Source organism: Manis javanica, chromosome 16 (assembly GCF_040802235.1).
Source record: "Manis javanica isolate MJ-LG chromosome 16, MJ_LKY, whole genome shotgun sequence".
NCBI lineage: Eukaryota > Metazoa > Chordata > Mammalia > Pholidota > Manidae > Manis > Manis javanica.
In genome coordinates, this window is record NC_133171.1 from 55,009,042 (window position 1) to 55,032,946 (window position 23,905).

At 38.1% G+C, this 23,905-nt stretch overlaps 1 protein-coding gene across 5 annotated transcripts in view; it reads right to left on the reverse strand.

The window, feature by feature from the left end:
- MAPK14 (mitogen-activated protein kinase 14) overlaps positions 1 to 20,383 on the reverse strand; it is a 75,502-nt gene extending 55,119 nt beyond the window's left edge. For 2 of the 5 annotated variants that reach the window (XR_005056026.2, XM_036998408.2), the window contains exon 1: positions 19,710 to 20,370. Coding sequence is in view for 4 of the 5 variants with exons in the window: in XM_036998408.2 (XP_036854303.1) it covers positions 19,710 to 19,825 (116 nt within the window). In the remaining variant the exon portion in view is untranslated. Of the gene's footprint in view, positions 1 to 19,709 lie in introns of all 5 variants that reach the window. The other 3 variants (XM_036998409.2, XM_036998411.2, XM_036998410.2) reach the window with 3 other exon arrangements.
- Between the last annotated feature and the right edge of the window lie 3,522 nt (positions 20,384 to 23,905).

A 23,905-nucleotide genomic window follows, 5' to 3' on the forward strand; every position in this document is an offset into this window, starting at 1 on the left:
TTAATAAAAATATAAAATTGCACATCCTCAAATAACAAAAACAAAAAAACTCCAGGTTAAGACAGGCACAGTCGCAGGGGGGCCATCAGGTGAGAAATTGGGGATCAACAGACGTGAGGCTTAGAACCTCACCCCCCGTTTTGAGAGAAATCTTCTGCATCTGTGGATGTTTTGTTGCCCTTGTCTAGCTTGGATTAATACTTAGCTTATAGGCACACACCTGATCATCTACATTTGCTCTCTTACAGCACTAAACTATGTTTTCTACCTTTATCTTGCATCTACCTACCACTTCAGCATTTTATTGAAAATAATAATAATAATAATAATAAGGGAGAAATGTGGGATTCACATATGAATCAAGTATAAAAATCAAACACATATTCATATTTGACCTGATTGTTTATAGCTCATAATACGTGATCAAAACTGAAAGTTTCTGTGACGACTGCCCTTGTACTGTTCACCATGTAAGAACTTATTCACTATGTAAGAATTTGTACACCATGTATTGTTCGTTGTGCTTCAGAAGATCCGAGACTGATGAGAATTAGACTGGGGGTGGATTAATGCTTGTGCATTGAGTCCCCTGTACAGAATTTTATTGTTGTTAACTGTTAACAACCATTTGATCAATAAATACGAGAGATGCCCTATCAAAAAAAAAACACTCCAGGTTAATTCATATACATCTTAACATTTGAGAAGCACAGATCTACACACTGACTCATTTCCTCAGCTCATTCTTCCCTCAACCCATTCCACTGAAACTGCTTTTCTCGAGCCTGTCACCAAATCCAATGACCACTTTGCTGCATTAGCAACTGACACGAACAATTTCCCTTTGTCTCAATGCCCTCCCTCCTGGAGTCCTTATCAGCACGTTCTGCTGGTTTTCTATGACCTCTACAGCAGCTCCCTCTCTGTGTCCTTTGCATGTAGTTCCTCTACTTGGACTCTATATGCTGGGATTCTTCACGTCCTGGTATGGGGCCTTCTTCTCTCTCCCATTCTCCTAGATAATCTCATCTATATACATGACTTGAAGTTAAGTGACATCTATATCCTGAAAACTCCCAAATCTACATTTCTCACTGAAATTTCTCTGGGCCCTATTGCCTACTTGACATATCCCTATGAAAAATACATAAGCACCTTTAACTTAGCAAATTCAAAACACTGAGAATTATTCTTTTCCCTAATTTATTTCAATAAACGGAGTCTTCATCCAGTCACTCAAGCCAGACATTTGAGTGTCATCCTTGCTATTATCTCCCTTTTCTCCAGCCTCCATCCAAATCTATTAGCAAGTCTCGTGGTTTCCATCTACAAAAAAGTCTGATCCAACCTCTTTTCATTTCATTGCTACCATACTTGCCCAAGCCAGCCTCATCACCAGCCTTCCTTTAATATTGCTCTCCCCGCCTCCTATTTTGTTCCTTTCTAATATACTCTCCACAAGCATCCATACAATCTTTTAAAAACAGACACCAAATTTAGATAACACCCCTCCCCTGCTTCAAGTCCTTCAAAGAATTTCCTAGGCATATAAAATAAAATGCCAGTTTTCTGTCCCAACCCACAAGAATCAGGTGGTCTGACCGCCACTGACCACCCCATCCTGCTCGTGCTCTCTACTACTTCCTTCCCCTCAGCCACTACATCCTCACCGTGCTGGCTCCTTTTCGTTCCTTGAACTCTTCAGACAGGCTGTTCCTGGCTCCTGAAATGCTCTTCTTCTGCACCCCCATTCCATCCCACAGCTGAACCCTTATTCTTCAAGCACTGGCTTAAACAGTCATCCCCTTGTACTAAAGGTCTCGGGCATTTATTCTCTGTCACAACACCCTCAATGTTTCCTTCCTTCTCCTACATAAAGGATATGTAGTATATTTTCTCTCCCACTCCCCTTATTTCTACAAACCCATACAGAGTAACTTCTTCCCTCTCGAAGTACCAAGGAAATTCACACTCTTCTCTAAACCCCTCACTGGCTTTGGTGAAACTTGGAAAATGGCACTGCTCCTGTGTGATCCACCTCTTCAACTCTCTGCCTCAGAGTATGCCTGCCTGCCTGCAGCCTAAGCACTTTCTCCTCTCCTCCACTGGGAGGCTTGCTGGGGCCAGGAGTGACTTGCCTGTGACCGAGTATGCAAGTTCCATTTAGCGAGGAAGAAATAGGAAGTCCACTTGAGCAACCTGTCTGAGCCATTCTCTATGCCAGCTTTACAGTAATTAAGTACGTGTTCTTATCTCTATTTGACTCCTGTATCTATTTGGCAAAAGGCAGGCTAGGATTAATCAGTACCTGGCAGACTCTATTAACGACAATATTTTACTATATGTTTACTTACATCCAGCAAAGTGGTTAAATAAGGGCTGGAGCTTTGGTATTAGACTATCTGGATTTGAATTCCAGTTCCGCCACTTAGTAGCTGTATAATCTTAAGAAAGTTAATTAAATTCTTTAAGCCTCATACACAAAATGAAGATAATGTTTGTATCTAATCTGTAGGAAGTTTTTTAGGATTAAATGTGGTAACTTTTACAGTAGGTTTAGCAAAGGGCCTGGCCTATGATAAAGTTCAAATATTAGACATTAATCATGCCTGCCTTTCCCACTCATCATAAGCATCCTGAGAGCAGAATTGTCATCTGTTTCATTTACTGCTGTATTACACAGGACTTACCATAATGCCAGGCACATAGTACATTCTCAATAAATGTTTAACAAAAGTATAAAGGAGTATTTTATATTGCACTTACCTGAAATATAAAAGAAAAAACTTCAGCTTTATCATTTGGCTCTCAGTTTTTATAAATTCAATAGCATCCAACATTAAACTGATATTAATGTTAAAAACTTACATTATTGAGTGCTTATTATTGCTAGGCACTATTTGTATATCTTTACAAGAAGAAACATCTTTATCACAATTTAAGACAAAACATTATTATTCCCACTTTTCAGATGAGAGAACTGAGTGAGGTACAAAAAGGTTAAGTAATGTGCCCATGGTATAGACAGAAAATGTCCACGCTGGGACTCAAATCCAAGTGGTGTGTTTCAAGCATGAACTTATGACCACTATACCATAATGGAAAAAGAAGTTTAATTTTGCTAACAGTGCAGTCTATTTTAAATATATTCTAATTGTATGGAATCTGCTGCTTCTTTTCTAAAATGCTTGCAACTACTGCATTTTACATAGAGAAAGTTTTTTCTATAATCTGACATTGAACTCAGGATAGTATTAATGAAAAATACTTCATTAGAAATAGCTTTCACTCTCTATATACTACTTTATTAAGGGCAAGTTTTTCAATCCCTGAAGTTCTACTACTCCCTGTGAATCTAAAACACTGAAGGAGACAGCGATGTAGTATCTTACAAATACCAAATATCACTTCCTCAGCATTTAATGAATAATTTCCTTCATGAGATTCTTTGTGGGGACAAAAGAAACACTAAACTTAGTGTCAGATGTCACAGAACTTACCATTTAACTGAGATGGTTAATCATACATGAAAGCAAAGAATGTTTTCACAATAATATAGTGCAGCTATACAGACAGTTGACCACTTTCAAAAAAGTTGGGCTTAAAAATATATTAGTAAAAAATTTTAAGTAAAATACTTTTAGTTTATATTTACTTAACATACATATTTAATTATATTTATATTTTTAATAAAATGAGATATATAAACAAAAATTTATATGTAAAAATATATTAGCTAGGTTCAAAATATATAAAGGTTCATTGCAGTCTGTTCACAAGAACAAAACCACAAACTATCTTAGTGCCCAATAGGAAAGAGTTTAAATTACAATACATTTTCATGTACCATATATATTATAGCCATTAACAAGAATCTCCACATAGTAATATGTACATGTTATATTACTGATGGGAAAAAGAAGTTTCAGAAGAATGAGCCTATCTGTGGAAAAAGTAATGTATACTCTATATGTATATATATACCTGTACAAAGAAAAGTTAATATACTCTCAGACCTTTATTATTTTTGCTTTTTATATTTTTCTATCCTGATTTTAAAAAGATGAGCTTACATCTTTTAATAAAGTCATTAGCAAAATTAAAGGCATAAATCATCTGTGTTTTGTTACCCTTAAAAAAAGAAAGGCACTCTTTCTAACTTTAATAAAACCACTGTTAACAATTACATTTCCTTCAAAAGATACTTACATGGCTATATTCAGTATACAATTAAATTTGTATCCTCTAATCCCTAAGTCATAACATAAACAATATTTACAATAATTTAATTAAATGTCTATACCATAATCTACTCAATCAGTTCCCTTACTGCTAGGCATCATAAGCCATTCCATTCATTCACACACACAAGTAATACAAATACGATTACGATGGACATATTAATTCATATTGCTTGTTCCATTAATTGCATGATTTTCTTAGAACAGACTAGTAATGTTTACTTCAAAGGACATACATTCTCACTTTTTAAAATGTATTTTACTTATGAAAGAGAACAAGCAGAAACTGCTGTTTACAAGTCAGGAATCCCTATAGCAAAAGCAGCTGAAGCAAGGAATCTATGACCCACTCATACCCCCATCTTTAAGCATTTAACCGCTCTGACCTAGTCTCCGGTTTCTTTCACTAATCAAAGCAGTATTTGGAGAGAAGGTAAATCACATCTTTCACCCTATATTGTACATTATAATTACCAAAAGCAGAAATTCCTAATAATTTTTTTCATCACCTGATAAAACCAACTGAATATTCAGAGAAGAAATTTAAATTCATGGAATAACTGATTATGCCACATATTATTTGGGAAATGTTTATTTTAATCTTATAATAACTTTGTGAGATTATTATTATTTACTTACCTAAATTAGAAACAAATTGTCAGAAACATTAAGAACTCACTCAATGTCATGTAATTCATATGCAATGAGATTCAAACCCCAATCTATATCATTTCAATGCTCACTCTTTTTCCAGAATGCCAAGCTGTCAGGGATAAGGACAATCCAAGGCCCAGCTTTGCCTTTATTACAATGATTCACTTACTAGTATTACCAGTTGGGCCTCTTAATCATATCTTAAAAACTAGAGCTACAAATAAAACCTTGTTTTCATTAACATAATAAAATGGAATTACATTTATGATGATCAGGTTCCCCAAACTGAAATACAGTACATTAAGTTTTTCCCTCAACTGCAAATCCACATGAAGTCTTCCAAAATTATAAAATTCACATTTTATAAAATCATTGATATGGTAAAAAAAAAATTAAGGGAAGAAATATAAAATTCATTAAAAGCAGTTATATTAGATGTCATTGTCACTCATTTACTGCTGACCTGTGAGTCCAGTGCCTGGGACACAATATTTATTAAACAAAATGCAATACTTTGTTACACATTCATACTTGCCTCTCCCATCCCCATCACTCCCCTCCCCAGACCCCACTGAAAAAAACTGGCTTTCTAGATTCTTAATATATCCTAACATAATATAATTTTGTTTTAACTTCCAAAATTTTTTACACATACACTGCTTAATTCCACAATGGATTTAAAGCAGCCTGGAACTGTATATACACAACTTGACAGAGTAGTAAGTGATTAAGGGAAAATAAGATAAATTTTGTATGGGCGAGGACAGCATACAAATGTATATAATGAGGTCCTTTCAAATATCTATGAGAGGTGGGCCTCAAATTTGGCTCTGAACCCACTAAAGCCATCACACAAGAGACTACAACCAGTTAAGACATGAGTCACAGGGACCATATCATAAGAACAAACCAGGTACTCAGGAGAACTAAAGAGAGGCATAATTATTCCTGTAATAAAACAAGAGAAGAGTGTGCATGTTTATGAAAGAGACACTGTATAATGTGATTAAGAATGTCCTAATCAACATCCTTACACAAATATAATAGTGGGTTTCAGACAGTTCTCTTCTTAGAGCATCCATCAGTGCACACTGTTTCATAAAGCCAAAATATGGCTCATTATTGGCAAAGGGGGAGAACAGTACAAAACAGCATGGCATGCTGCTCCCTGACAGACTGAATCCAAAAGGTAATGTTAATAACTTCGTTTAGAAAAATAGATAAGCTCCATATTTTTTCAGACAATCTTCCAAAAATGATTTCCATCAATGGAGCTTTTGATAGGTATAAAAATATAAGGACTTTGTTAATGCTTGGCACCTGGCTTGCATATTTTCCGTGTTGCAAGGTAAAGGCAGATCAATATGCTTTAACAGTCGGCTGAGTTCCTCGGCAGCGGAAGACGAGAAAGGTGAGATGCTGCCTAGTCAGGACAAGTACCCACATCCACAGAGCATGACAGTACAAATGACCACACCAGGATTTTTCTTAAAAAACAATTTGGGTTTTCCCCAACAGAATGAAGAATGCACTATCACCTGACAAGTCTGAGTACTTTGTGAGGATCGTAAATGATTTAACGATTTCTTTCAATGGTCTTAGATGCCTTCTCTAATCCCTGAATGATGTTAAGGAAAAATGAACCCTCAGTAATGGTTAGGAAGACAAACACAATTTTATTTTTGGAAATGGAAATATTTAAATATGCTAAAATCTGTAGTTACACTGAATTGATAAATTCTCATTACTGCATCAAATTCATTAAAATATCTAAATGGAAGAAATAATTTGCAAAAAAAAAAAAGGCATTTCTTCTCCTGCTCATATCATTTGAGACTTTTTTCTGAATGAATTCAGGTTAATTGATACCAGCCTTTAAAATGTGCCTTCTGACTAATTCAGACTGCCAACTTGGAACTTCTCTTCAACTATTAACACTTGATACAAATTTCGATAAATACCATACTGGGAATATTTTTCATCACGTATCTCCCTCTACTAAAGAAATCTACTTTTTCTTCCTTCTAAATTCAGACAAATGTGCAAGTAAACGCTTATCAGTGACTGATGTTTGCTGAACACACATTCTGTACTTGGCATTGTTTCCCATTTGGTAACAAAAAGCCATGTGCAAGTATCATCACTGTAGTTTAGATACTTGTGCTCTGCCCCGCCATTATGGAAATAACTTTTATGAAAAAAAGGCAATTTTATGCAAAATCCAGAACTCAAGTTTTGATTTAGAAACCTCAACAAATATTCTTTAGAGTAGCAAGGGACTTAACATTGACTTTAAAAACTCATAACATTTGAAACATTATTAGCTTTTTTAGAAGTATCTTTGCTACCTCTCAAATACTTTGTTTTAATGTCTATATTAGCACTTTTATTTTTTTAAATCACAAAATAACTTGACAATTTGCACTACATATATAGTATCTTTAAATGAAATGTAGTTTCTTACAATAAGACTTTCATATTGATGAGAAGAATGTCTGATGTTCTTAATATAATAGTAACAAGTATGTGTAATACAATCAATCCCCAGCTTCAGTTTCTAAAAATTCCTCTCAGAGGTTTAAAACATAAATGACATAACGATCTTATCACAATAGATAAGCAGCCCAGAATGCAGAGTCATTTAACTGACCACTTACCTTGCCTTACAGAACTTACAGTTCAAGAACTTCTGTGCAAATTCAGTATTTTCATGAAAATTTCATTCAGATAGGAAAACACATTTGTGAAAGGATTTACTAGAGACATTAGCTATGGAGCAGGGACTCAGGAAATGGCAACACATACGCTAGATACTTGCCATTCCTAATCTGGTGCAGCTCCTGTTGCAAACACTTCTGAAGCAATTCATTCCTTCTAAGCTACTGGGCAGAAATGTTTTTTACAACTGCCTCAATTTTTATTAGGCTAATGAAAGGTAACATTCAAACAGTGTAGAAATTCATTTAGACATGTAATCTAAAAATCCAAAACCATTTTTGATTAAAATGTGAAATAATCTTCAGTTGTTGCAAGATTCATTTAAAAATGAAATTTTGTATTTCTTCACTGAAGTTCTGAAAGCTACAGTGGTGTCAGTTAATACATTTCTTTGCTTGCAAATGTGAAGTGATATATCTGCAAAGAACAATGGTTATCCCATATGGATTACAAAAATATTACAAGTGGATTATTTTATTTCTTTTAAAAGAGATTATTTGCCAACGCCTCAGCAGAATGTTGTCAAATGGGTGTTATCTTCTCTGTGTGTTTGAAATTTCAATAACATGTTTTTGAAGGCAACAATTTTTAACTCCTTTCAAGCAAATCTGAAATACTGAACTAATTATATATTACATTGTAACTATTTGGTATTACCATCAATTTTGCCTTGCTACTACAATTCAAAGGCTTTTACAGTAATATTATAAGCTTCATATCCAGAAAAGTATTCTACAAATATATGCTATGAACATGATACTATAGATGTACATAATAGTTAATGTGTCTTCACAACTTTTGATGTTTGCTCAGTTTGTGTCTTTTCATCCAATATGACATTTTTTTTTTACATTAACACTAAGTGTAACACTTAATTGTCCATTGCTAGAATAAATTACCCCCAAATTTGGTGGCTCAAACAAGAGTTATTATTTCACAGTTTCTGTGAGTCAGGAATTCAGTTCAGGAGTAACTAAGCTGGGTGGTTCTGGCTCAGTCTCTCAAGAGGTCATAGTAAAAATGCTGGCCACTGCTACAGTCAGCTGAAGGCTTGACTGAGGCTGGAGTCAAGATGGCTCACTCACATGGTGTTGGCAGGCCTCAGTCTTTGCAATGTGGGCTTTCCACAGGGCTGCTTCGATGTCTTCTTAACAAGGTGGATGGCTTCCTTTGAAGCAGTGGTTCTCAACAGAGGGCAGTTGTACCCCCAGGGGACATTTAACAATGTCTGAGACATTTTTGGCTGTCACAAATGGGGTGTGGGGGGGTCCTACTGGCATATAGTGGTGAGAGGCCACAGATCCTGCTAAACATCCTTCACAACCAAGAATTATCTGGCCCAAACTTCAATAATAATGAGGTTGAGAAACTGCCCTACAGCAACTGATCTCACAGAAATATCAAGACAGGGGCCATAATGTATGTCTTTTATGACTTAGCTTCAGAAGTCACACTCCTCATTATTTCTGCCACTTTCTATACATTAGGGGAGTCACCAAATAACAGCCTTCACTCACAGAGAAGAGAATTAAGCTCCACCTTTTTAAGGGAGGACTATCAAATAATGTATGGCCATATTTTAAAATCACTACACTTGGCAGCTTGATTTTTTTAAATCAAAATCTGAAATTTTCAAGATATCTCACTTACTTTTTTTTTGTTTTATGGGTTTAATGTTTTATTATTTTTTTTAATTAAGGTATCATTGATATACACTCTTATGAAGGTTCACAAGAAAAACAATGTGGTTGCTACATTCACCCATATTATCGAGTCACCCGCTCCCCCCCATGCCCCACTGTAGTCACTGTCTATCAGTGTAGTAAGATGCGACAGAGTCACTAATTGAATCTCATTTACTTTTGGGAATACTAGATGAGAATCTTTTTTACTGCTCTAGAAATATCACTGTAATTCCATTTAACAAAGCACTTTTGAAACCCTAATGAATGAATGGTCTCTGCAGTATTTTGATGACTTGATCTTGAAAAATTCTATTAAGCATAAACATATGCAATCTGATACAGAGAAAAGTAAAATAGTAGTCAACAGACTTTATTTCTAGTTTTGGTTCTGGTACTTCCTAGCAGATGATCTTGCCCAAAGTTACTATAAGCCTGTTTCCAAATCAATAAAATGTGGGTATCACCAGCCCTGCTTACCTCACAAAACTGTTTTAAGGCTCAAAAAAGATAATTATGTGAAATTGCTTTATGAACTATAAAAGGCAGGTAGTTTTAAATGTTACAATTTGAAATGAACCTGCTATTATAACATGGTTCTACAATCAGCTTCCAGCATGGGGGTTTATCACAAAGTAAATTCTTTATATTTTTAGATCTCTTATTCTCAAATTTGAGGTTTATTATTTCTGAAACAGCAGTAAAACAGGCAAGCTTATTAAAATATAACTGAGATCCCAAATCCTTGACCATTTGCTGTCACGCTAAGGATAACTAAAATACAGTTTCTACAAATTAAAATGCAATTTATTCAGCAATTGTTAGAAAGGATCTAAAAACTACTACAATCAACAGCATAATGTAATAACCAATACTGAACCGAAAAATTATTCCTTTATATATTTGCTTCCTACAGTGTGTGGGAGAGCAGAAGCTATAGTTTATTTATCTGTTTATCCTCAGAATCCAACCCAGTATCTGGAACATAATGCAAGATTAATAAATACATACCAAAGCAGATACATTCTGACCTCAAGAAACTGAGCAATCTAGCTACGGAGTTAGAATGAACACACATACACATAAACAAATTACTAAAGACTTTTACAAAGCAACATATTTGCTTCCTCCAATCCATTCTGTACTCCAGTAAGACCAATTTTAAACCACTTTTCCTCACTACTTTACAACCCAAGAAACTATGAGAATTCTCCATTGCCTATAAAAATGCAGTTGCCTTAGTCCTACTCCAGAGCTAATTCTTAATCCTGGGGGCAGACCCAGGCACCTGCATGTGTAAAAGCTCCACAAGTGATTCTGGAGCACAACCAGAATGAGAACCACAATTGGGTTTCACCCCACCTGAGATATTCCTCCTGTCAGGCCAGTCCATCTCATACCTACCTAATTCTCTTAGTTTTGTTTTCTCTTGTTACCTAAAAATGTTCCTGTTCTTCCTCTCATATTGCCCATTCTTCAAAATAATCTTTAAATCCTTCTTCCTCCATGCAACCATTCTAATAACTACTACAGCCCACAATGGCCCCACATCACTATACACATCAGTACCTTTTTAGATACTCAGTTCACGAGTATCTTGTGTTTCTTTAATACAATGTGGGTATTTAACACTATCTGATGGATAACTAACAGATTTCCTTCACTACAGTAAGTCTAAAACATAACCATAAATACATATACAGACAATTTCAAACTTTCAAAATTATGTTGCTTTAATACCTAAAGTTACAGAAATCTTCAGGTAATTGGCTTTTAACCTCACTGTAATTTTCATGACCCCTGTCATTCATTAGTGCTAATGATAAGCTTCCTTCAAATATCTCCTCCACATATCTAAGGCTGGACCCATTCAAGTTTATCATGTAAACCTATTCTGGGTAGTTAGTGCTATGTCTCTGAGACTGTCCTCAAGAAGTGTGTACAAAAATAATCAAAGGTAAGTATGAAACACTGCATTTCAATAGACTTGAAATCCAAAAGGCTCAACATTCGTAAGATCAGGTTTGGAAGTACAAATCTGGAGAGATAGTATATGAACAAAACTACTGTTAAGACTCTATCAGATGTGAATTCAAAAGGAGTAAGTACAGAAAGTATAGGGTTTCTGCCTTTTGCAGGTGGGAGGTTTAAGTTATCCTATCTAGTTTTTACTCTGGGCCAATCATCCAAATATATAGGGTTATGTAAGTTCTCAACCAAGGATGATGTTGCCTCCAGGGGACATATGGCAATGGCTACACATTTTTGGTTGCTACTGGTGTCTAGTTGCTAGGTTAGAGGGATGCCACCATACATACTACAGTACACAAGATAACCCCCCCAACAAAAACACTAGCCCACCAAAAAAGGTCAACAGGTTGAGTAACCCTAGATTATGCCATATTTAGGAATGTAAACACAGCTTGACAGATACTCATAATACTTCCTGTCTATTCTCTTAATTTGCAATATTTTTCCCTTTTGCTCCCTTTAGCATCAGTATCATTTAATTTATTGAGATTGCTAATTTCAAAACATATTAGTCAAAGCATAAGGCACTTAGCACACTAGGAATCAGAAAATGAAGCAAGCAAATTTATAATGTCAATTGAGGAAATTATTAGAAATACATCAATATAAGACACAAACATCAATATATCATTTCAATGTAATACAAAGATCATTTGGGAGTCATATTTTATTGTATCAAATGAAGAAGATAACTAAGATTTTCACAGGCATTTGGTAGCTTGGAGAACAAAGTTTATTATGCAAAAGGTTAAGTTCAAGAAGGTTCAAGCTAGCTAAAGCCATAGATGAAGGATTTGATAGAAGACAGAAAAAAGTAGCTACTGGGGACATTAAGAATAAAGCAATTAATTTGGAGAATAAAATTATTGTATCTACTACAGGGGTGAAGAAATACAAGAAAGAAGAGTTCAACATACACTTGCATAGAAAGACACTTCAAGCTGTGTGTCACAGGACAAATTAAGGGCATGATTAGGGGCACATAATTCGTAGGTGAGAAGACTGTCACAGTAGACACACTACCCCAGCAGAAGAGCTATGTTAAGGATCTAGAGGACTTTTACCCCTCAGTCACTTTCCTCCCCTAAAACGTAGCCTCCTCAGCCCTCTACAGATCAAAAGAAGAAGTTCGGACCTCTTGTGGGCACAAGCTGATGTCATCACTTTCTAGATCTGAATCATCAGATGGAAAGGCTTCTCTGACATAGATTTCCAACACGTATCCTTGCACAGAGTTGCCCTAGATGTAAAAAGTGACCAGTATGTCACTAGACTCAAGAGAGCCACAGAAGAATCTCAAAGAGGATTTCAAGGGAAGCATTAGAAATATAAAGATTGATCTGAGGTGACAGCTTAAGCTGAAAAAATGCAGAAAAACTACAGACAATTTGCAAAGCAATCTACAAGGAAGAAACATAAATATGTTCCTTCTAGAGTGATACTGTCAAAAGCAGGGACCCTTCCTGCTTTTTTGCTTATTTAATCTATATAAATATAATACATAGTACAGTGCTTAGCACTGGCAATACTGAAGTAAGGAATTTTAATAAACAAAGAGGACAATTGGTATGCTTTTTTTCATAGTCATGTGTTGTGTGATGCCTACACTCTGGACCATAGCTTGGAAAAGCAGCCAGTGCATGCTTGTTGGGTACACTGACACAGTAAAACACACATTCACAAATCTTCTTTCATGTTAGAGAACAGTGACAATACCAAAGCCTAAGAGAACATTTTGAGGAAAACAAGGAAATCTGTAATAACATCATTCACAATAACAAGCCAACACGTTCAGGGTCTAAAGTAACTCAGCAGGTCTAGACAAAATAAACATTTGTTCTATTACTTTTTTGTTATGTTGCCATGGGAATGTGTGTTTAGGAACACTTATTTTCTGCAACTAGATGACAGAGCAGTGAAAGGGGGATAGCAGTGAAAGAGAAGCTTGTATCTGTAAAGGCAATAAATCCCATGGGTTTTCAGAGGGTCACATGTGTAGAATCTTTCAATCTGTAAGATTGATTCAAATTAACAGAGAAGTCCTTGGGGCCTCAAGGCCAAAATATGAGTAACAGGTAAACAACAATCCAACCTCTACTAAAATTATTGTAATGGGGGAAAAGGAGGAGTAATGTAAAGCAGATACAAGGCCAAATAAAACAGAATATCAATGAGACCTTAAATGTTGGAAGAGGGTAAAGATAACTTTAAAAATATGACCCAATAGTTCAGAAAAAAAACCTAGAAGCCCAATAAAAGTTAGAAAACATTCAACCTGCTAGCAGGCTAATCTTTTGTCTGCAGAAGTCTAGAGCTAATCTCTTTGCCCCCTCCCTTTTGGCAACAAAAATCCTGAAAAAGTGAAACAAGCCCACATTACTTAAAGAGCTGGACTGAATGTCTAGGGCCCACCAGAAGTACTGGTACTCTGGTACTCTGAGCCTTCTGGAATGAGAGGAGAGCATGGGTCAGGACTGTGCACCAGTGCACCTGACTCCCATTCTACCATAAACTAACATCACCACCTCTAACAGGTAAGGAACAGAAATGTAAAGACACGAGCCCCAGAGCAGAGTGATGTGCTAAAACGCAGGTTAGATAGTGTCTCTCCTCTGGTCATAACCCTCCATGGTGTCCCCTCTCACTCAGAGGAAAAGGCAGTTCTTACAAAGGGGCAGTAGCCCGTCTACCTGCCTCTCCTCTTCCTACTATTTCGCCCTGGTTCATTCAGCTCCAGCCACGCCAGTCTCCTAGCTATCCCTGGAGAATGGAGCCTTTGCCTCAGGCTCTTTGTACTTGCTATCTCTCAGCCTGGAATGTTCTCCCTCCCCACCCACGTCCAGCTGGTGCCCACATCACCTCCTTCAGGTCTTTGCTCAATTGTCACTTTATCACTGAGGCCACCCTGTCCACCCTGCTTAAAAGTACAAGTCCATCCCAGTATTCTCTCTCTTTTCCTTGCTTCATTTTCCCCAGAGCACTTACCAACTGACAAACTACATTTTAATTATTTATTTATTATCTACTTCTATTTGTACCCTCCTTAGAATATAGTTTCTTATGCAGTCAAAGTTTGTCTGTTTTGTTCATACTCCATCTCCAGCACCTAGAGAATAACCCACAGACACACATATAGTAGGTGCTCAAAGTATCAGTATAACAAACAGTCCAGTCCTCAAGGAAATTAGCATGAATCCATCTTTTTCTCCCTTGGCCTCCACAATCCTGTAACTTATAATATTCCAAAGTTCAGATCTTGACACTAAAATCTACCCATTTGTCCAACATCAAAATTTAGGGGTCATCCTAGACTCCTCTCTCTCCTCCACCTCCTTCTCCCCAAATTGAGCCTAGGAGCCAAGAATGCCAGAACCCAGCGCCTATCTGTCAAAAGTGCAGAATTTACACATCACATCTTCTTCCCTACAATAATTCTTAAAAGGCTGAAATGGTAGAAAACTGGTTAATTTTATAAATTCTTAACACAGAGGTACTTAATTCATGGAACCACTATGCAAAGAGAAACTACTTCTAATACTGAAAGCTTCATTTTAAAAAATGTCAAGTTTAAAGAGTTGATTTTGTTTGTTTGTTTTGTTTTTTGTTTTGTCCTTAAGAAACATGTGTATGACTTCCAAGTACATGGCAGCCATGAGACAAAATCCCTAGGTTCCAAGTCAGGGGAACCTACCTTATAATGAGGCTTTTATGAGCACTACAGTAATTATACCTCTTGGACAGACAGAAACAAATCAATACCAAATTTCACAGCAGAGAGCAAAACTCCAATGTATCTTCAAAGGCCTGGAAAGGCAGTTATTTCTATTTATATCCTATACTTACATAACACAAACATGTACAGATAGTCCCAACTTTATAAAATGCACATTGAAGAATTTCAAACCAACAGGATTCATAAATTCAGGAATTAACTATTTGCACTGCTTATGAATTATTTGGGGAAAAAAATCTAAACTGGGCAATGAGTTAACGAACTCATTCTGGTTTATCCATTCCAAGGAAGAGATGTGACTTTAATAAGTTAAGTCATCATCCCTCAGATAGGCTGGACAAAGACATTGGTGGGATTGGTTTCATTCAGTCACAGTGACCCAGCAATCTCTTTCTTCACAAAAGAAGAGATAGGAGGAGACAAACAGCACAAGAGAAGGTACCAGCACACAACCTCAGTAGCCTACATGTACAGGAAAGGAGACATCCAAAGTGCTGCAACCCCAGAACCAGACCCAAAGCAGCACTGAGAAGCATGCCATTCCTTTAATGAGTGAGTCCAGCTCCTCGTCTATATAACTGGGTCAGCAATAACAGCCTTCATGGACGCAGTGCAGACAGAATGTTAATGCTTGAAGGAAAATACTTCATAAAGTGTAAAATCACATAAAAATATCGGTCAATACTAAAGTGACAGTGAGCTAGCCCAGTGAGTTCTTCTACTCTCAATCTGAAATCCCTGGGGCTCAGTACTGCCTGCAGTTTGCAGTGAAAGACAGAGTCAGAACCCACATTGTCCCTGAGTCTTGAGTTAGACGGAAACCAAATGCAGAGTTCTCCTCAGTTATCAAGAAATTAAACTGAATTGCAAAGCCAGGGACCCAGGATACCCTTATTTTATACTGGGAAACAGAAAAGTATTAATGGAAAAATGGGATTCAATAAATACAATAGGACTGACTCTATAGCCAACTTGATCAAAAAGTCTTTCTTTAAAGTCTTTATATATTAATAATACAAATATTTGCCACTATGATGAACATTTATTAATGTTATTGGTAGCATGCAGCCAATCACCTTGCTTTTGGTTACAAAGAAAAGCAAATGGGAATAAAGATCAACATGGGTCTATTATCCACTAGAAAAGTAAAGGGTATGCCCTCTCGCTGACAAGGAGTCAAGAAAGTCATTTTTGAATACTCAATAATGACATTTTCATTTGTTTGTGCCCTGGCTCATCTTTAAAAAAAATTTTTTTAAATGGTGAATGGCCATTAATACTAAAAAAATTTAGCTTCATTTATTTTTATTACACTATTTATATACAGTCTTGTTCCACAAAGCATTTAGGAAGTGGGATTCAATTTCTTAGTAAATTTTGCCATCCTCTTACTGAAAGTCTTGTTATATACTTTATACACTGATGATAAATATATACTGCACAGTACAATGCCTAGAACACAGTAAGCAATCCATAAAATGTAGCATTATTCACATTAGGCTAAAAGCTCTATGAGGGAATGCATTAATTCTCTTGTTCTGTCTTGTACAGCACTCAATCTCAAGAAACCTAGCCCGCTATCTGGTCCACTGGTATTCAATAAATATTACTGAATAAACGATTTAAGAGTAACTCTCCGACTCTCACCTATTTTATGGCTACCAATGTCTCATTTCCTCTAATCAACATCAAGCATCTGGAAAAACCACCAGGAGGAAAGGCATTTAAATTCCTGTTTATATTTCCTTAAACTCACTGGCAAAGAGTCCCCCCTTCTGTCCTAAAACCACAAAATCAATGCTTTGCAACAATGTATTCTTAAACAATTTTGCTTCATTTCCCCTCACACAGAGTGCACACAGTTCCTTAAAACTGCAACGTACTTTAGTTCCCTTCACCCCTGAAAAAGGGAAGGCATATTTACAAAGCCCTATCAACTCTCAAATTTCTGGTCTGTTTCCTTGATCTTTGATTTCATAGTTGGTTATCACACTGGCTGCTACGTACTTTTTTACTAATACACTTCGTGCAAATGAAAATAATGAAAATAGGTTTACTATTTAAAAAACATTTTAAATTACACATTAAAGTGTATCACACTTTAGAGAAATCACATTAAGAAACTGACACATATTTCAGTGATGTTGCATTCCTTAAAATATCTTTCAGAGAACACTTTCTGGAACAGACTTAAGATCCAGTTCTACAAGTCACACAAGAAATTGTGTCATAATTGTTTATAGTTACAACTCCTATTTGACCTAAAACTGTATGACCAACCTGGTTGTCTCAATCTTTTTCACCAGACTTGAGAACAAAGTTTCTACTTTATTTGGATTCTATTTGATTTTGCTATTTCCTAAAATCCAATCTTCTCTCAAAGGATGATGGTGAAAAACAGGCTTTATCCAGCATGAATTCCAAAAGAAGTTTAGAAAACATACTTCCTACCATACCTTAAAAGTTGCTAACTGAAAGAACAACTTCAAATTACTACTGTGAATAAGGTAACACTTATAAATCTACTGCTATTTTTCTGATTCCCAAATCAGTTACATTTGTTTATAGTCTATTGTCACATAGTATCATTTGTATTTTCCTCCACCAACATGCTATAGGTTACACTTAAGTCCCTTTGCAGACTTAAGACTAAAAAACAAACTCTGCCTCCCCGAAAAAACACCTAAGAAACTTAACAATGGTCATCTCTGACAAAAGATTCCATGGTTGGAGAATAGCAAAGGAAAGGAGACTTTTCACTAAACATCCTTTTATACTACTTGAATTTACACAATGTGAGTGTATTGCCTATTTTTTAAAAAAAATTACATCTAAGTGCCAGATATTTCTGACTTCTGTAAGCCAGAATAGTATTAAAGAAATGGGGAGTTTGGCTTAATGGCATTTTACTGTAAATATGGATCACCAGTTCTAGGGCAGTTATTCACACCAACATTAGAGAAAACTTACAAGTTCTTTTCAAGCTGATTAAACTTCCCATCGCTGAGCTGTGTGTCTGTTGTGTCACTCTATTAAAGAATAAACATCATTGGAAACAAAAACTTAATACTACAAAAATAAGTATGTCAATTTAATAGGAAAAACGGAGGTAAACTAATGAGCTATCCAAGGAGCAATAATCCAAACACGTTTGAAAATTAGGAAACGACTACACACACACATAAAGTAAAACGCTGCAAACTCCCATAAAATGTAAACTTCCATACTATAAAAATGGGAACAAGGTATCAAGCACTGCGCCATCAGCAACACAACTTTTACAGCCTAAGCTAGAAAATGCAATATGATCTGTTACTGGACACAATTGCACAATCTCAATTACTCAGAAGATTCTACCAAACAGGAAATGCATCAAGTGACTTTTTAAGAAACTGCAGGAATTGATTAACATGTCCAAAAGCCTGCCACATCTTCCAAAACAAAAAATAATTTCATAGATCCCTTTTCATATGATGCATGCACATGAATTACATAAATTAGTTTCAGGTCAAGAATGTTCAAATTACACTAAACCTAAAATACAGTGTATAAAACCTTGTAAATTAGATAAGTTAGTGAAATATTTAAGGTACGGAAATTTTGTATCAATTTAATTTCAAACACTCAGTATGAACTAAAGCTGAAAAGAGTCTCTTCCTTTCTTCGGTATGTATTCCATATTCTAATAAAAACCATCGTGTACCTCGGTCTACAATGTAGGTAGGTTCCATGCAAACCTCTCAAGGGACTTTAAAAAATAATATTCTCGAGAATTACCGCAATTAGAAAATATTTACAATACATCCCAGCATTGCTAATAATTTTTTTTTATCTTAAGGGCGTCCATCGGATCTGATGCTCCAAATAATAGAGTTGTTTTGTCAAACAATACTTAAATGAGCAGTGGTATGTGACTAATCAGTGAGGCCGCCAGTTTCTCACACAGCAGTGGTCTTGCAGGCAGTACCACTCGACCCGTTACTCTGCGAAAAGGAAATACGCTTTCAAACGAATCGGAAACACACCACTCAAGCTGGCACAGTGCTCACAGAGATAAAGTCGGTATTTTAAGCTCTTTGGGTCGCTGCTAATTGAAGTGCGAATTCAAAAAGAACGCTTCTCAAAATGAGATTCTGAAAGAGGTCTGCAAAATAGCCCGGACAGAAAGCTTCGTCGTCAGTTTTATTCAGATGACCGCAGTGTCCTGGTCCGTCCGGCTTTGCCCTCTTGCTTCTGCCGGCAGCTCCCTCGACTTGTGTGCTTAGACAGCAGACTCCAGCGCTCAGGGCAGGCGCACCTCCGGAGAGGGTCCTTATGCTCGACACCAGCAGGGAGACCCCCCCAAAGAGAGCCCCCACCGTGCTTGCCCCCGGAGCAGAAACCCCCCGAGAAGGGATTACGCAGGGTGCGAGCCAAGGCCGAGCTCCAGCACCACCACCCACCGCCCACCGCAGACCTGCATCCTGCACGCAGCTGACCACCAACCAGAGTGTACAGGGTGAGGCGTGCAAGGGGTGTAGGACAGGGTTTGAAAGAGCAGAGCCCTTCCCCAAGGAAAATTCCTGCCGCTTGGTGCATTGCTGAGCCGTGGGAGCAGGCCTGGCTCTGGGGCATGAAGTCCACCGTTGCCCCAGGCCCTGTGACACTCACCACACGGAGCCATAGGCGCCGGAGCCCACCGGGGACAGATTCTGGTAACGCTCGGGCACCTCCCAGATTGTCTTGTTCAGCTCTTGCCGGTAGAACGTGGGCCTCTCCTGAGACATCTTACAGCGGCAGCCGCGGAACGAGGAGGTGGCCCTGAGGGGCCCCGCCTGCTCCCGCACCCACTCCCAGGAGCCCTGTCGCCCGCCCTGCAGGGCGGGGACCCTGCTCTGGCCACCCGCGCAAGTGCGGCACCGAGACCCCGCCGATTCCGGCGTGCGCGACCCCTGTCAACCGCAGCGGCTGGAAGCGCCTTAGAGGCCGGGGCGAGCTCCAAGGCTCAAGGCTGCGCCCGACACCCTCTCTCTGCACCCTCTCCCTGACCACGCCGACTTCTGGGTGCGCCGCGAGGCTACGGCTGCAGCTGCAGCGTCCGCCAAGGTTCCAGTGGTCGCTGTTCCAGAGCCAGCAAACTGGAGCCTTCCGCAGTACTATCGCGAGAACAGCTCCCGGTACTCTCCGCCAGCCGAGATTTTACCCAATATGGAACCTGCCCACGGGAGGGGGCTTGGTGAGAGTAGAGGACGGGAGGATCAGTTCTCGCGACACGAGGGCAACAGCTGGAGACCAGAGGCAGGAACTCCCAGTGCCTGTTCTTGAGAGCGCGAAGGCGTACCCGGGAAGCGGTGGATGAGCAGGTGCCAAACGCCGCGCGCGCCCCGCCGTGGTCGGCGGGGCGAATGTCTGGTTCTCTGGTGGAAAACGACTGCGACAAACTGGATGTCAGGGAAAAGGGCCAAAAGGTCTTTGAACTGCGCGTGGTAGTCAAACAGCCAAGGACCTGCTTAGGGAGCCGCCAATTTCCAAGAAATACCTGCATAAAAAAAAAAAGAAAGGTTCCGACCAGAGAGCCGTTGCATTCTCATCTGCCCAAGGACGTAAGGCTTTTTCTTCTGAATTCTCACGAAATCTGTCCCCAAAGCAAATATCAGCCCTGCATTAAGGCTGAGGTCTTCCACCCAAACTCTCCTAGTAGTTCTCCAACTTTTACGTGCAGAAAAATCACTTTAGGAGTTTAAAATGCAGATAACCGGGAGCCTCAGGGAATCTAATTGTTTAGGTCTGGGATAGGCACCAAGAATGTACGTTTTTACAACACACCTCAGTTCTGATTGAAGAGTCTCTAATCTCCCTTTGAGCATCTTTAGAACCATTACTCTAAGAGTTTGCAACTGACTTCAGCTTCCAGTGAAGAGGATTTTAAGCATTTAAGTCATGCCTCTCAGAGAAAGAAGGAAAGAACGGGGCAGAGAGTGGTTTTCTGGCATTGTTGCATAAGGTTAAGTCAGTTGACCTTTCTTAGACCTCAAATCCAGTTTATGCAAAAGAGAATTCCTGCCTTACATCCCCACCTAATAGAGTCATTTGTAGAGCTGAACGAGGTAGTAAGTGTGAATAGGCGAAGTATTATAACTCCATACATAACCCCAGCTCTCTCACCAACTTGTTCTTATGCTACAGCTTGTTACAGTAAGTAGAAGAACTGGACCCTATCTTATTCTGTCAATTGTTTTCTTTTAGAAATAACTAGTCCAAGCCAGGACACTTCTCGTCACTTCCCATGACTGTTTTCTTTTGTGTTATGCATCACTTGGAGTGCCCAGCCTTTGCCTATCTTGTAACCCAGCACTTAACTCGTTGCCTAGAACATAAAAGATACCGAATAAATTTGCTGAAAAAATTATGAACAATGACCATGATCTCAGTTTAACTGGTAGTGCAGGATCCTCAGTTCTCTTCAAGGAAAAATAAAATCCAAAACCAGGGTTAGGGGTGGGTGGAGAACTTTTTTTGGACTCAGTGTGGCTTAGCCTGGATTCTCTTTCTGCTTGAAAATGTTCCAAGCCAACTTGCAGGTTAGGGGGCTTTCTGAGATGTAGAAGAGGTTGAAGGAGGAAGTGGGAGCAAAAAGGTAACTGAAGAAATGGGAGGGATTGGGGAATCAAATTGAAGAGTGGATGGATACAAAGGAGGAAACTTGGAAGTCGGGATCCTAAGAAATTCATGTATTTTTTTCTTTTTTCTTTTTCTTTTGTTATCATTAATCTACAATTACATGAAGAACATTATGTTTACTAGGCTCTCCCCTACCCCAAGTTCCCCCACAAACCCCATTACAGTCACTGTCCATCAGCATAGTAAAATGTTGTAGAATCACTACTTGTCTTCTCTGTATTGCACAGCCCTCCCCTTTCCCCCACCCCCCACATTATACCTGCTAATCATAATACCCCCTGACTTCTTCCCCGGCCTTATCCCTCCCTGCCCTCCCATTCTCCCCAGTCTCTTTCCCTTTGGTAACTGTTAGTCCATTCTTGGGTTCTGTGATTCTACTGCTGTTTTGTTCCTTCAGTTTTTCTTTTGTTCTTATACTCCACAGATGAGTGAAATCATTTGGTATTTGTCTTTCTCCACTTGGCATTATTTCACTGAGCATAATACCCTCTAGCTCCATCTATGTTGTTGCAAATTGTAGGATTTGTTTTCTTCTTCTGGCTGAATAATATTCCATTGTGTATATGTACCACCTCTTCTTTATCCATTCATCTACTGATGGACACTTAGGTTGCTTCCATATATTGGCTATTGTAAATAGTGCTGCGATAAACATAGCGGTGCATCTGTCTTTTTCAAACGGGAGTGCTGCATCCTTAGGGTAAATTCCTAGAAGTGGAATTCCTGGGTCAAATGGTAAGTCTATTTTGAGCATTTTGAGGAACCTCCATATTGCTTTCCACAATGGTTCAACTAATTTACATTCCCACCAGCAGTGTAGGAGGGTACCCCTTTCTCCACAACCTCGCCAACATTTGCTGTTGTTTGTCTTTTGGATGGTAGCCATCCTTACTGGTGTGAGGTGATATCTCATTGTGGTTTTAATTAGCATTTCTCTGATGACTAGCGATGTGGAGCATCTTTTCGTGTGTCTGTTGGCCATCTGAATTTCTTCTTTGGAGAACTGTCTGTTCAGCTCCTCTGCCCATTTTTTAATTGGATTATTTGCTTTTTGTTTGTTGAGGTGTGTGAGCTCTTTATATATTTTGGATGTCAACCCTTTATCGGATCTGTCATTTATGAATATATTCTCCCATACTGTAGGATACCTTTTTGTTCGATTCATGGTGTCCTTTGCTGTACAGAAGCTTTTCAGCTTGATATAGTCCCACTTGTTCATTTTTGCTTTTGTTTCCCTTGCCCAGGAAGATGTTGAAGAAGTCACTCATGTTTATGTCCAAGAGATTTTTGCCTATGTTTTTTCCTAGAGTTGTATGATTTCATGACTTATATTCAGGTCTTTGATCCAATTCAAATTTACTTTTGTGTATGGGGTTAGACAGTGATCCAGTTTCATTCTCTTACATGTAGCTGTCCAGTTTTGCCAGCACCATCTGCTGAAGAGACTGTCATTTCCCCATTGTATGTCCATGGCTCCTTTATCAAATATTAATTGACCATGTTTGTTTGGGTTAATCTCTGGAGTCTCTATTCTGTTCCACTGGTCTGTGCCTCTGTTCTTGTGCCAGTACCAAATTGTCTTGATTACTGTGGCTTTCTGGTAGAGCTTGAAGTTGGGGAGTGAGATCCCCCCCACTTTATTCTTCTTTCTCAGGATTGCTTTGGCTATTCGGGGTCTTTGGTATTTCCATATGAATTTTTGAACTATTTGTTCCAGTTCGTTGAAGAATGCTGTTGGTAATTTGAATTTGATAGGGATTGCATCAAATCTGTATATTGCTTTGGGCAGAATGGCCATTTTGATGATATTAATTCTTCCTAGCCAGGAGCATGGGATGAGTTTCCATTTGTAAGTGTCCTCTTTAATTTCTCTTAAGAGTGTCTTATAGTTTTCAGGGTATAGGTCTTTCACTTCTTTGGTTAGGCTTATTCCTAGGTATTTTATTCTTTTTGATGGAATTGTTTCCTGATTTTTCTTTCTATTGGTTCACTGTTAGTGTAGAGGAAAGCCACAAATTTCTGTGTGTTAATTTTGTATCCTGCAACTTTGCTGTATTCCAATATCAGTTCTAGTAGTTTTGGAGTGGAGTCTTTAGGGATTTTTATGTACAATATCATGTCATCTGCAAATAGTGACAGTTTGACTTCTTCTTTACCAATCTGGATTCCTTGTATTTCTTTGTTTT